Source organism: Amyelois transitella, chromosome 25 (assembly GCF_032362555.1).
Source record: "Amyelois transitella isolate CPQ chromosome 25, ilAmyTran1.1, whole genome shotgun sequence".
Taxonomy (NCBI): Eukaryota; Metazoa; Arthropoda; class Insecta; order Lepidoptera; family Pyralidae; genus Amyelois; species Amyelois transitella.
Window position 1 is genome coordinate 6,415,429 of NC_083528.1, and position 14,348 is coordinate 6,429,776.

General features: G+C 35.7%; 1 protein-coding gene across 4 annotated transcripts in view; it reads right to left on the minus strand.

The window, feature by feature from the left end:
* LOC106136514 (potassium voltage-gated channel protein Shal) overlaps positions 1-14,348 on the minus strand; it is a 54,100-nt gene that overhangs the window by 10,021 nt on the left and 29,731 nt on the right. For 2 of the 4 annotated variants that reach the window (XM_013337081.2, XM_060951623.1), the window contains exons 2-5: positions 4,397-4,559; positions 1,681-1,869; positions 1,216-1,251; positions 9-161 (exon numbers count right to left, since the gene is read on the minus strand). In XM_013337081.2, coding sequence (XP_013192535.1) covers positions 9-161; positions 1,216-1,251; positions 1,681-1,869; positions 4,397-4,559 — 541 coding nt within the window. The remainder of the gene's footprint in view (positions 1-8; positions 162-1,215; positions 1,252-1,680; positions 1,870-4,396; positions 4,560-14,348) is intronic. The other 2 variants (XM_013337083.2, XM_013337084.2) reach the window with 1 other exon arrangement.

A 14,348-nucleotide genomic window follows, 5' to 3' on the forward strand; every position in this document is an offset into this window, starting at 1 on the left:
ATTTTCACCTGATATTTTTGCGGGCAGCAGCCGCACCTTGCGCAGCACGCCAGCAGCGCGGGCGCACGTCCCGAGTGCGCGGGCGACGCGAGCGGGGAGGGAGACCCTGGCCTCTTGGCCGCCCCGTTGTACGGATTCTCCATCTCCACGAATTCACGATCCTGGAGAAGAAAAAGATGTTTGGAACTTAATTCTGTAAATTATTAAACATATTTCTGTGAAATATAAAACATATTTCTGTGAAATATAAAACATATTTCTTTGAAATATAAAACATATTTCTGTCATATTTAAAACAAACATATTTCTGTTAAATTTTAATTATACTTATTTCTGTTAAATTTGGAACTTTTCTGTTGCTAGAAAAATTTATTTAATATAGTGGCGAGATCTACATTTACATAAATATAATATCCCCGATCGCATTATGATAGCGTCGGTGGTCGAGTAGTTAAAGTGGCTATGTCACTCGAAACCATACACGGTTCAAGGCACCCAGGTTCTAATAGGCTTTGTTTTTATAATAGAAATGTTCCGAAATGGTTAGTTGCAAGTGTGTTTAATAATAAAATTCATAAATATCTACCTATAATTTTATCATAAACCTAAAATCATAAATTCTCAAAAGTCTGTAAAAATTGTAGAATTTTCCTACACAATTTTATTTAATTTTATTAGTATTTGTCAAAGGTAATCTTCCTTTTTTTAATGATTGTATTTTATTTACATAATTATATTATACATTTCTATTAATAAGAGAAGTATCAGTTGCTTTTTAAGAATCTAAAATACAAGGAAGAATATATTATTATAATTATTTCGAAACATTACTAAGAACTTGTCACAATACAATATAGGTTAGTAAGGTCTTGGAATTGTTTTAATAATGAATAATACTTGGGATACTTGGTACTTCAGCACAAAAACTAAGCAGTTTTGGGTTATTTGAGCAAATTTTTAGGCATTTCGCTAATCAACTTAGTAAAGATTTTTAACCACTTTCAAAATGTCAAAATGGACACACATTCATTTTGTGATTTTATTAATTATTAGATAAACTTATTAAAATGTAGATAAAAAGACAAAAACAAAATTGTTCTTTTGGAACTCACGTATATGTCAAATTGTTTAACGAACTGAGTCGATTAAAAATATATAATAAAAATCTTTACTTAGCGAATTAAAACAAACATCCAGAATAATTCATTAACTTACTATATCCACGACTGCTTCGCGTGGGGACATCGGAAACTAGAAAATTACATTTTTGTACTAAAGTATTATAAAATTATATCATCCGCCTAGCCAATTAAATATTTAATGTAATTTATTATTCCTTAAATAGTTCAATGAAATTGTGTTAGAAATAATTACACACGATAGGATTTTTTATTTATAGTTCTTTACAAATAATGCATGAAAATTGGAGTATTTGTTTATACACTACAAACCAGGATTTGATTATTATGTAAATATTTGTCAATATTTTAGAATAGATAGTAGAAAAACAATAAAGTATAGTAGTTACAAGTACAAATATTATTATTTTTATTTATTTACTTTGTTTATTATTAATTATTTATTTATTATTAATAATATATATAGGTACAATTATTAACCCAATTACCAATATTTTTTATAAGTTTAATTAATTACAATATTAAAAAAAAATCAACTCACCGTGGTACGCTCCAAGCACCTCAGCAGATGGTGATGCTGCAACTCGAAAATATCCTCATCCCTGCCGGCGTCGTCAAGCTCCACGCCCGACTCCTGCGCAGCCAGACGCGCTTCGGCCGCTTTCTTTTTGGACACAAACGCTGCGCCGGATGAGGCTTTAGCGATACGGATGCGAGCGAGACGGGCTTTCTGGAAAGTTTATTGTATTATTATTAAAAAAGCGAAAATACCTAGACGTGCAAATAGGAAGTTAGCACAACACATGAAAATGTGCCTTAAAAATGTATACGCACAAATCACATAGAGCTAGCCCGTAATTCGATACTCGTTTTATGGGATAATGAATGAAAGAATGAAATTCCTTTAGTAAATAAAAAATAATAACAACTGTACCGATTCAGATGAAGCGTTAAAGACGGCCTTACCGCAATGTATGCAATCCTTCTAGGCAACCTAACTAGATAGAAGAAAAAAATAGAAAAAAAAAATCTGTGGTAGAAACTATTTATTTGGGACGCATTGAAATTTAAAATATGACGACTAAAAACATTCTCTTTATTTTGAAGCTATTTAAATTCAATTTCATTACTAATTAAAATTATTCACTTCAATATCACTTAATAAAAATATTTTGGTTTCACAACATTGGTTTATCGTCAAATAAATTACTTAAAACTAAGTCTACTGCCGCTTGCTAGCCCATCGCCTGCAAGACGAATTCCAACTTTATTAGCCATTCCCTTATTCGCCTTTTACGACATCCGTTTAATAAAATAAAAACTAATAATACTTTATATAGATGAATAACTCAAAAAGGGGAAGTCTTTTTCACATTGTGATCTAAGTAACTGGGATTTGAACACGCTAAATCAATTCTTATTTGCATACTAACGTTACGGTAGCTATATGTATCAAAACAACTGGAATAAACCTACGTTTAATGCCTATTATTCTGACATTTTATGACTCTTTTCAAGCAACAATGCACGTTATAACAGAGGCACATAAAATCTCATAATGTGTAAGAGAATCTCCAGTGTTTGTTTATATCGCAAAAGATAAATAAATATTTTTTTACATACATACATACATTCATATGTACGATCACGTCTTTATCCCTTATGGGGTAGACAGAGCCAACAGTCTTGAAAAGACTGATAGGCCACGTTCAGCTGTTTGGCTTAATGATAGAATTGAGATTTAAATAGTGACGGGTTGCTAGCCCATCGCCTAAAAGAAGAATCCCAAGTTTATAAGCATATCCCTTAGTCGCCTTTTACGACATCCATGGGAACGAAATTGTGCTAATCACGAGAAGAGTGGAAGGTCTTGTTACTAAATGAGCCTTAAATATAAAAGTGGAAGGTTTTAGACATAGGGGAAGGAAACGAGATGGATGGACAGCATAAAGGAAAGTATGAGTAGGAAAGGAGTGACGAGTAAGATGGCAAGTGACAGAAGCAATTGGAAAAAACTAACATACTGTGCTGACCCCACGCGAAGACTGAGAAAAGTTGACGACAAAGAAGGAGATGCTGCAAAATAAGTTCCGAGACCTGTCATCTTCCTTCTCTAGAGAGGAACCAGGCTTTTGCCATAATCATGGATTGGTTGAGTCAATTCACATGAAGTTACTCCCGTAAGACTTCAGGGGAATAACCTATTCAGGGGAACTTAAGACATATTGGGTCATGGCAAAATTTGCAGTAGATAAATTCAGTTGTATGGCTAAATGATGGAAGTGAGATTAAAATAGTGACAGGTTGCTAGCCCATCGCCTTAAAGAAGAATCCCAAGTTTATAAGCCAATTAGTAGCCCTTAGTCGCCTTTTACGACATCCATGGGAATGAGACGAAGTGGTCCTATTCTTTTTTTATTGGTGCCAGAAACCACACGGCACGTGTGTGTCGGTTTAAGTAAACCGACACACACGTGCCGTGTGGTTTCCAGTTTCGTCGCCAGTCGCCTTTTTCGACATCCGTAGGAAAGATGAATGGGGTCTATTCTACATTGCCAGGAACCATACGGCACTAAAAATGTAAGTACAATGGTATTGAATTGGCGAATCTACTTTGTCACCTGTATACATTTACCCTCAGCTGTGCATGAAAAATAATAATAATAAAACAAATATAAAATAAAAATAGGTAAATAAAATAAAACAATAATAGTATAAAATATATTTCTGAAAAAAATAAATATAACTTATATAAAAAAATAAGAATGTGACAATTAAAAATTGATTAAAATAAAAATAATAAAAAATAAGAAAATATTTATTGCCACCATTCAAGAGACAATATTCAGCTACACTAAACCGATAATGTACCTAAATTCATTCACCATTGAAAAGGTACATTATCTGCGGCTTTGAATGTACCACAGGCGAAACCTTGGCGGGTCACTAGTTACATTGAATACATACATACATATCATCACGTCTATATCCCTTGCGGGGTAGACAGAGCCAACAGTCTTGAAAAGACTGAAAGGCCACGTTCAGCTAGTTGGCTTAATGATAGAATTGAGATTCAAATATTGACAGGCTGCTAGCCTGTCGCCTAAAAAAGAATCCCAAGTTTGTAAGCCTATCCCTTAGTCGCCTTTTACAACATCCATGGGAACGAGATGGAGTGGTCCTATTCTTCTTTTTATTGGTGCCGGGAATCACACGGCACATTACATTGAATCTGTTAAACAAATAATGCTACTCACTCTTTGAGCCTTCCGCTTGTCCGCCCTCTGGTTCTGGTGGTAGATCCTGGAGAAGTTGGAGACGATGACCGGCACGGGCAGGGCGATCACCAACACCCCGGATAAGGAGCATACTCCCCCCACAATTTTACCAGCAATCGTCCCTGGGACCATGTCGCCGTAACTGTAACAAGAGAATTAGAAATATGAATTAAATATTACTTATTACTATAATTAACATGTGTATGTACATGCCGTGTGGTTCCCGGCGCCAATAAATAAAAAACAGAATAGGACCTCTCCATCTCGTTCCCATGGATGTTGTAAAAGGCGACTAAGGGATAGGCTTATAAACTAGGAATTCTTCTTTTGGGCGACTGAAACCACACGGCAAAATATTAATACAATATAATTCATTCATTCAATTTTTTCATATAATAATATACATTTCATGTTTCTTCTTGACAATTTTTTTTTTATTATTCTCTAGCTCACTCAGGATCTTAATAAGAAATGTAGCAATATTGGACCTCTGATAATATTTTTTTTATATTCATAATAATTGTCAAACATTAATGAAACTAAAACATGAAATTTCTATATACATACATACATACATACATAAACATATATAATACATACACGCCTCTTTCCCGGAGGGGTAGGCAGAGACTACCTCTTTTATATAAATTGTAATAAATTTACATTTAGGTCAAATTCAAATGTTTTTACGATCGCAATTTTACAAATCTTTGCGTAAACGCTTAGGAAACATGTCGTAAACTAAATGTTATGGTTGTTATTAAAATATAATAGTTTTATGACTTAAGGAAACGATGAATTTGTGGAAAACTTAAACGGAGATTCATACCTAATTCCATACATACATATAATCACGTCTATATACCTTGCGGGGTAAACAGAGTCAGCAGTCTTGAAAGACTGATAGGCCACGTTCAGCTGTTAGGCTTAATGATAGAATTGAGATTCAAATAGTGACAGGTAGCCAGCCCATCGCCTAAAATAAAAATCTCATGTTTTAAGGTTCTATCCCTTAGTCGCCTTTTACGAGATTCGTGGGGAAGAGATGAAGTAGTCCTTTTCTGTTTTCTACGGCACTAAATAATTAAAAAATTAAGTAAAGAACTCCACTACTTATAATATTTTTTTATTAGCCCAGCCCTAACATTAGATAATCATATAAATAAACACAACCTTTGATTTGTACTTGACCATGATCTGATATGAAGACATGCTGAAAGATACCTAACGGGTATGCTGTTAAGAAAAAATACCCTCTTCCTGTTACACGTGTAAACTCATTAAAATTCTTCAGAGATTAGTAGGAAGTTGGTCTGATAAACAATCCTTAAGGTACACTTCTTTAGTTGCGCGCAGACACGATTGAACAAAATACATACATACCATCACGCCATCATCGGGGTAAGCAGAGGCTATGGATTCCCACTTGCTACGATCCTTACAGACCTCTCCCGCTTCCTCTACAATTTAGATAGATAGATAGACTCTTTATTGCACCATAAGAAAAAGAAGAACAGAAAAAAGACACAGTTAATGAGATAGGTACAAAGGCGGACTTATCGCTAAAGCAATCTCTTCCAGTCAACCTTAGGGTGGGAGGAAATTAAAATAGAAAGGCGATTGGCGCAGTACGTTTTAAATAAAACGCAAAGCACAAATATACCTAAACCTAATATAAATACATACTACATTGAAATATACCTACATAAATAAATAACTTACATAATATATCTCTACAATATATCTACCTCTTAATTGTAAGATGTAAACAAAAATGTAAACATAAGTAGAATGTAAACAAAATTTGGAACGTCACTACGAGGTCTGCGTTCGAACGCGTAGTATAATCTATATTTTGTTTGCTTCTGTATGTTTGCGTGAGTTCTAAATATAAATTTAATTTACATAGTTAATTACTTATTTACACGCAGCACCACGTGGGTTTGTTAGCAATACATCCCAAACCCAACTAATAAATGCGAAAGTGAGTTTATTTGTTTGTTACTTCTTCACGGGTTATCTACTGAATTAATCTTCTTGATATATCACGTTTATATAATTAACAGTCTGGAGAAGGACATAGGGTACCTTCCATCTCAGAAAAACTATAATTGTCATGAGATTTGCAAAAAAAATATATTCTTTTGTAGGTAGCGCCAAAGTAGCTGTTTGTAAGTGGCGTTTAATTCGATGCATTATGTAAGTAATGCTAATTTCTTCACTTTAGTTGTGTTTTTTTTTTTGTTGTAGACGGCGTTAAATTTATATTATTTATAAGTATTTACAATCTTCTAACAAGCATTTCAATTAATAAAATAAAATTTAATATCCCAAATTATTAGTTACCAAATATGGAATAGGTACCCATATATGGAAAAAATAGACATAAACATAAATGAGAGTTAATCGAAGGTAAGGAAATATTTCAATTAAATTCTTTGGAAAAAAAATATAATTTATTACTCACAGAATTTAACTCTCACAGCAATGGAATTACAGTCATTAAAAACAGATGCTGTTGAGATTAATATTACAGCATTTTTAAATTTCAGGAGCTTATAGATATAAGATTGACGTGAGGATTTCACCTTGGCTGTTTGAAAATGTACATTTTGATGTACCTAAATGACATGACATCCCCGTATAGGTACATTTTTTGCAATGTCGACATAAAAAATTAAAATAAAAAACAAAAAAGCATCAATATTTTCATGCTAGGTCCCATTGGTTTAATGTACACTTACTTAATTATCTTGAAAATAATAAGGATAATATAGGTACAAAGCCCTACTGGCGATCTTGATATTGTGAAGTTGACGTTGTTGAAGAAAATGCTGCAGTGCAGTTTGTTACCGCTTCTTCTGCACTGACGCCTTGGAAGCGGCAGTAAACTTAGTTTTAAGTAATTTATTTGACGTCAACCAATGTTGTTAAACCATACGTTTTGACAATTATTAAGCGATATGAAGTATCCTATAATAATGAATAAAAATTTTGAAATTGAATTTGAATTTGAATATGAATCTAAAAACAAACAGGTCAACAGTTTCAGTTACCAATAAATTGACCAACTTTAACACAAAATCCGCGAACACAATTCAATTTACGCAATATCGCACTTCAAAGGTTTGTTGTAAACTGGTGAGATGTAAACATGTTTTGTTTACATCTGGTCAGAAAGCCGGCATTATCTTATTCGAGTTGTCGGTTTGAACAGATGATTGTGATGGTGATTCAACTGTCTTACATTCATACAGGTACACATTTCATTGATTTTACATACATCTAATCACGACTTTATCCCTTACGGAGTAGACAGAGCCAAGAGACTCATAAAGACTGAAAAGCCACGTTCTACTGGTTAACCTAAACATGGAATTGAGGTTCAGATAGTGACAGGTTACTAGCTCATTGCCTAAAAGTAGAATCCCAAGTTTATTAGCCTATACCTTAGTCGCCTTTTACGACTTTTATGGGAAATAGATGGAGTGGTCCTTTTCTAAACTGTCAGGAACCACACGACCCGTAAGTAGTTATATATTTAAAAAAAAACCTGCTTGATAGTCAGAAATAGCTCATTGTTAGCTTTTTCCCACGCAATACGTCATGCCGAGCTTATTTTTAAGCTTCGAATCATGAATTACGGCTTCCTGTATCTGGGAATGAGCTTTCTTATTTTATTTCATTATACATACATACATAATCATCGTATATATCTCTTGCGGGGTAAACAGAGGCAACAGTCTTGAAAAGACTGAAAAGCCACGTTCAGCTGTTTGGCTTAATGTTAGAATACACATACATACATACATATTGTCACGTCTATATCCCTTGCGGGGTAGACAGAGCCAACAGTCTTGAAAATATTGAATGGCCACGTTCAGCTATTTGGCTTTAAGATAGAATTGAGATTCAAATAGTGACAGGTTGCTAGCCCATCGCCTAAAAAAAAAGAATCCCAATTGTGTAAGCCTATCCCTTAGTCGCCTTTTACGACATCCATGGGAAAGAGATGGAGTGGTCCTATTCTTTTTTCATTGGTGCCGGGAACCACACGGCACCAATGTTAGAATTGAGATTCAAATAGTGACAGATTCCTAGCCCATCGCCTAAAAGAAGAACCCCAAGTTTGTAAGCCGATCCCTTAGTCGTCTTTTACGACATCCATGGGAAAGAGATGGAGTGGTCCTATTCTTTTTCCTGTTGGTGCCGGGAACCACACGGCACTCATTATGATTACACATTTCCAGTATGACGGTGAGAATGAGTCTTACTAAGAGTACTACTTTTATGTTCAAAGAAATTGAACGTGGCCTTTCAGTCTATTCAAGGCTCTGTCTACCCCCAAGGGATGTAGACGTGACTGTTTGTATGTGTTTAGATTTGCTTTAGCGATAAGTCCGTTCTCGAAAGCAAAGGGTCTGGCAAAGGGGCAGGTCAAGAGTACCCGAAACCGCCGAGGGGTAGGCAGAGACTGCATATTTCCACTTGCCACGATCCCCGCACACTTATTTCGCTTCATCCACAATCATAACTCTTATCATGCAAGCTCGGCGGTTGCGGGTACTACTGACCTGACCCTTTGCCAGGACGTCCTTAATTTAATCAAGATACGTTCGTCTAGGTCTTCCCACTCCGACCTTTCCCTCCACACTCTCCTTGTATATCTGCTTAGTCAACCTGCTTTCATTCATCCTCTCCACATTACCAAACCATCTTAACATACGCTTTTCTATGTATGTTTTTTATGTATGTATGTATGTATGTAATAAACATTTATTTACAGTATTTACGTAAGCAAACCCTAGTTATGATTAATTGAGATAGTCACATCGGATACAACTGTTAATGAGAGCGGCCTAGTTGGCAGAGAAACAGACAAGAAATTAAGTGACTATTAGTACCTATAAATACGATAGTAATACAAAAATAACTAATAATATAGTAATAATAAATTAAGGATTCTTTTAGGCGTAGGGCTAGCCGTGCCGTGTGGTTCCCGGCACCATTACAAAAAAGAATAGGACCACTCCGTCTCTTTCCCATGGATGTTGTAAAAGGCGACTAAGGGATAGGCTTGTATGTATAAAATTAACTTTAAATAATATATATATGTATAATAAAATTGGATAGCATGGTGATGGAATTCTCCCCGACGATTTTCTCCAGTGGGAATTTCCACAACAAAATACCTACTTTTGTTTTTTCTGAAGGTTTTTGCTGTCTCTGTGCGAAATTTCATTAAAATCGATCTCGTAATTTTTTTAGTATCTTCATTACAAAAAGAAGTACAAACTAATGCCAATAGTTTAAATGTTATTATCTTACATTAAATATGTATATCTATAATTTTGGAATAAGCAAAATTAAAACTAAAACTACTTATAAGATGATTACAAACTTAAATTAAATTAACAAATTGTACAGCATTGCATAGCATCAACTTGGGGGAGTGTGCCCAGAAGGCTGACAGCATTGCCATTTAGAATGGCAATGGCAATGGCAATTTATACATACTACTTACTTATATTATAAATACGAAAGTTTGTGAGTATGTCTGGATGTCAGTATGGATTTTTGTTACTCTTTCACGCAAAAACTACTAAACCGATTACGATGAAATTTGGTATGTAGGTAGCTGAAGACCCAGAATAACATAAAGGCTATTTTTATCCCGGAGTTCCCGCGGGATTGATAGGATTTCCATGCGGACGAAGTCGCGGGCGGTCTCTAGTAGGTGTATAATGGCAAGCGCAGGTGCGGCAAGTAAATTGATCTTTACCTATATTTATTGTGCAAACAGACAGACAGACTAGCAAAACAAACGATTTGTGCTAACTAATTTATTCTCTTTGGTGCTTGTATGACTCAGTAATGCTATATTTAAAAAACACTGCATTTAAAATAGGTCCACTCCATCTTCAACAGAATGAAGGTCGTGTAAGTCAATAGTTTTAGAACTGAAGACGTAGAAGAAGTGAGAAGAGAGAAGTAGAAAAACGAACCTCAGGCCTCAAGGCTTAATATCAGAGGGTGCAACTGGGAACGCCCAGGATGAGAGAGAGTAGATAAGTTATGTATCTATATTTTTTCTTCTTACCCCTATATGACCCTGCATCGTATCAGATTTTTCAGAACCTAGTCATTCATAATCCAGTTTATCTGAATTTGTGTTTCCTTACATAACATAAACATGACATAAAATCACGTCCACATCCCCTGCGCGGCAGACAGAGCCAACAGTCATCAAAAGACTGAAAGTTAGAAAGCTTAATGATTGAATTGACATTCAAATACTGTTTCCTTACAATAGAAATAGATTTATTTTCTAAATTGGAAACAACATATCGCGAAGTTACGTAAGCATAAGTCTTAATACATCTACTACCACTCCAGAGCGTTTGTGTAAAAGAAGCGGCGGAACAAACTACACTACATCACATAAAAAATTTGTGAATTTGTATAGGTAAAATTAATGCTTTTTATACAAAGTTTATGTTTACATATCACCGTGAGGCGTCCATTAGCAATTAAAGTACGTAATGTTTACAACAAACAAAAGAAGTGTCTGGTGTCTGGTATAGGATCGTAGTTACAAAAAGACCCGGGTTCTACTCCGGTAAAGTGAGACTACCGCCACAATGATAAAAAAAAACCTTCTAAAAATCCCATAGAGAACATCGCGCGGGAATACACGAGTTACAAAAACTAGAACGCCAAAAAACACCATTAAACAAAAAAAAAAAAGTAAAAACAATCCACCATAAACAACTGCCAACATTGAAAAAACAATCAAAAGTCACGGGACGAGAAAAACGGCTCGGCAACGACAATGTTTTTCGCGAAGTGGATGGTTTTATACGAAAGTAAACTACATTGTTTATTATTACACGATTTATATCGTATTTACGACCGCACTAACCGTATGAGGTCGGCCATGTTTAATTTTGCCCGCCGAACGTCAGTCGGCCGATTTCGTTTTTGACGGTTGGTAAACAATGCTTGTTCGAGGAACCTCTCTATAGCCTCTTACTTATTTAGTAGAGATCGGATTTTATAGTTTTGCTAGCAACATACATATATACATATAATCACGTCTATATCCCTTGCGGAGTAGACAGAGCCAACAGTCTTGAATATACTGATAGGCCACGTTCAGCTATTAGGCTTTAAGATAGAATTGAGATTCAAATAGTGACAGGTTGCTAGCCGATCGCCTAAAAGAAGAATCCCAAGTTTATAAGCCTACCCCTTAGTCGCCTTTTACGACATCCATGGGAAAGAGATGGAGTGGTCCTTTTCTTTTTTGTATTGGTGCTGGGAACCACACAGCAGCTAGCAATTATCTCCGTTTTCGCCGTTATTCCAAAAAAAAAAAAATCGAGTAAGTATCCCAGAAGAGAAAGATATTGATAGCAATAATAAGCGTATAATGAGTTTAAACAGTGTTAACTTGGAGATAACAAGACAATTGAGAATTTGAAATTTTTAGTATCTGCCTACCCCCATGAGAAACAGGCATGACAAATATTGGAGTATATCTATGCAAATGTCCTATAAATGGACTAGGTCCAACCCGTCAGTTCATAAGTGTAATCTATACTAATATTATAAAGATGAAGAGTTTGTTTGTTTGTTTGAACGCGCTAATCTCAGGAACTACTGGTTCGAATTGAAAAATTATTTAGGCTTTAGGCTATATAACATCACGCTGCAACTATTAGGAACGAAGAAATAATGGAAAATGTGAAAAAAATCGGGGTAAATAATTCATCCTTGAGGGCTTCAATGATGCCTAAAATAACTATTCCACGCGGAAGAAGTCGCGGGCACAGCTAGTCGCCAATAAAGTTAGTACAAATTTAATCGCGCCGTTAGTCTGTCAACGCCCTAAACGCATAACGCGTGTTTATCAACGAATATAACAAAACACAGTGTGTACAGAACAGTACATACATATGGTCACGACTATATCCCTTACGAAGTAGACAGAGCCAACAGTCTCGAAAAGACTGATACACGTTCAGCTGTTTGGCTTAAAGAAAGAATTGAGATTCAAATAGCGGCAGGTTGCCAGTCCGTCGCATAAAAGAGAAATCCTAACTTTATTCTATCACTAGCTGTGCCCGCGACTTCGTCCGCGTTGAATAGTTATTTTGGGCATCATTGAAGCTTTCAAGGATGAATAATTTTCCCCGTTTTTTTCACATTTTCCATTATTTCTTAGCTCCTTATAGTTGCAGCGTGATGCTATATAGCCTTAAGCCTTCCTCGATAAATGGTCTATTCAACACAAAAAGAATTTTTCAATTCGAACCAGTAGTTCCTGAGATTGGCGCGTTCAAACAAACAAACTCTTCAGCTTTATAAAATCAGTATAGACTAGTATAGATAACGCCAGAAAGATGAACGTGGCCATTCAGTGTTTTGAAGACTGTTGGCTCTGTCTACCCCGCAAATTATAGATACTTGATTATATGATATTTTATGATCATCATGATAAACCATTCGTCAAAATTAACGAAAGCAATGAATTAATTAATCACCGATCCGTGAACGCGGCCATTAGCGGACGGCGCGAGAATAAATTCAAATTTCGAACTCCCGCTTTGACGTCATAGGCTGTGTGACATAAACAAATGACTCGTGCGCATGTGCAACTCTATTGCAGAGTACTAACATATGTTTGGCATGAGCCTATCTAGTAGTGATAAACACAAAACATAGCTCAGTGCAGAAGTCAATCACATAATACATGCATACATATGATCACGTCTATATACCTTGCGGGGTAGACAGAGCCAACAGTCTTGAAAAGACTGATAGGCCACGTTCAGCTGGTTGGCTTAATGATAGAATTGAGATTCATATAGCGACTGGTTGCTAGCCCATCGCCTAAAAGACGAATCCCAAGTTTGTAAGCCTTTCCCTTAGTCGCCTTTAACGACATCCATGGGAAAGAGATGGAGTGGTCCCATTCTTTTTTCTATTGGTGCCGGCAACCACACGGCTATTATACGAGTATGTATATATGTGTTCTATTACGCAGATTGAGTTCTGTACACACTGTGTTTTGTTATATTCGTTGATAAACACGCGTTATGCGTTTAGGGCGTTGACAGACTAACGGCGCGATTAAATCTGTACTAACTTTATTGGCGACTAGCTGTGCCCGCGACTTCTTCCGCGTGGAATAGTTATTTTAGGCATCATTGAAGCCCTCAAGGATGAATAATTTACCCCGTTTTTTTTTAATTTTCCATTATTTCTTCGCTCTTAATAGTTGCAGCGTGATGTTATATAGCCTAAAGCCTAAATAATTTTTCAATTCGAACCAGTAGTTCCTGAGATTAGCGCGTTCAAACAAACAAACAAACTCTTCATCTTTATAATATTAGTATAGATTACTTTTAGATCACTGTGAAATCAAGATATATGTCACCCTGCTGCGAGGTTTTAAAGCCGACTAAGGCATGCCGTAGGCGATGAGCTAGCAAACTGTCACTATATGAATCTCAATTCCATCATAGAGCACGTGGCCTTTCAGTGTTTTCAAGACTATTGGTTCTATCTACCACGCAAGGGAGGGGTACTAGGTATTATCTAAAAGAATGGCCTCCGATCGATATCTTCCTTTTTTTCAGTCGGTTAAATTTGTAAACTTTTTCCTAAGCTTAACTTTCCTAAAAACCGCATCTAAATCGTTTCAGCGAAACGTGACATTAGGTCTTTTAGGTATTGGCTCTGTGTATTCCGTAATTTATAAAGACGTATCATATAAACGGTTAAAAATACCTGTACCCTTGCTTTTTACTCAATGAAACTGCCTGCGTAAACACTGGAAATTTTGATATGTATGTATATTTATAACGTTTAAACGTTGCAATAAACTATTTCTGAACGCGGAATGAAACGAGCGATGCAGACGCAC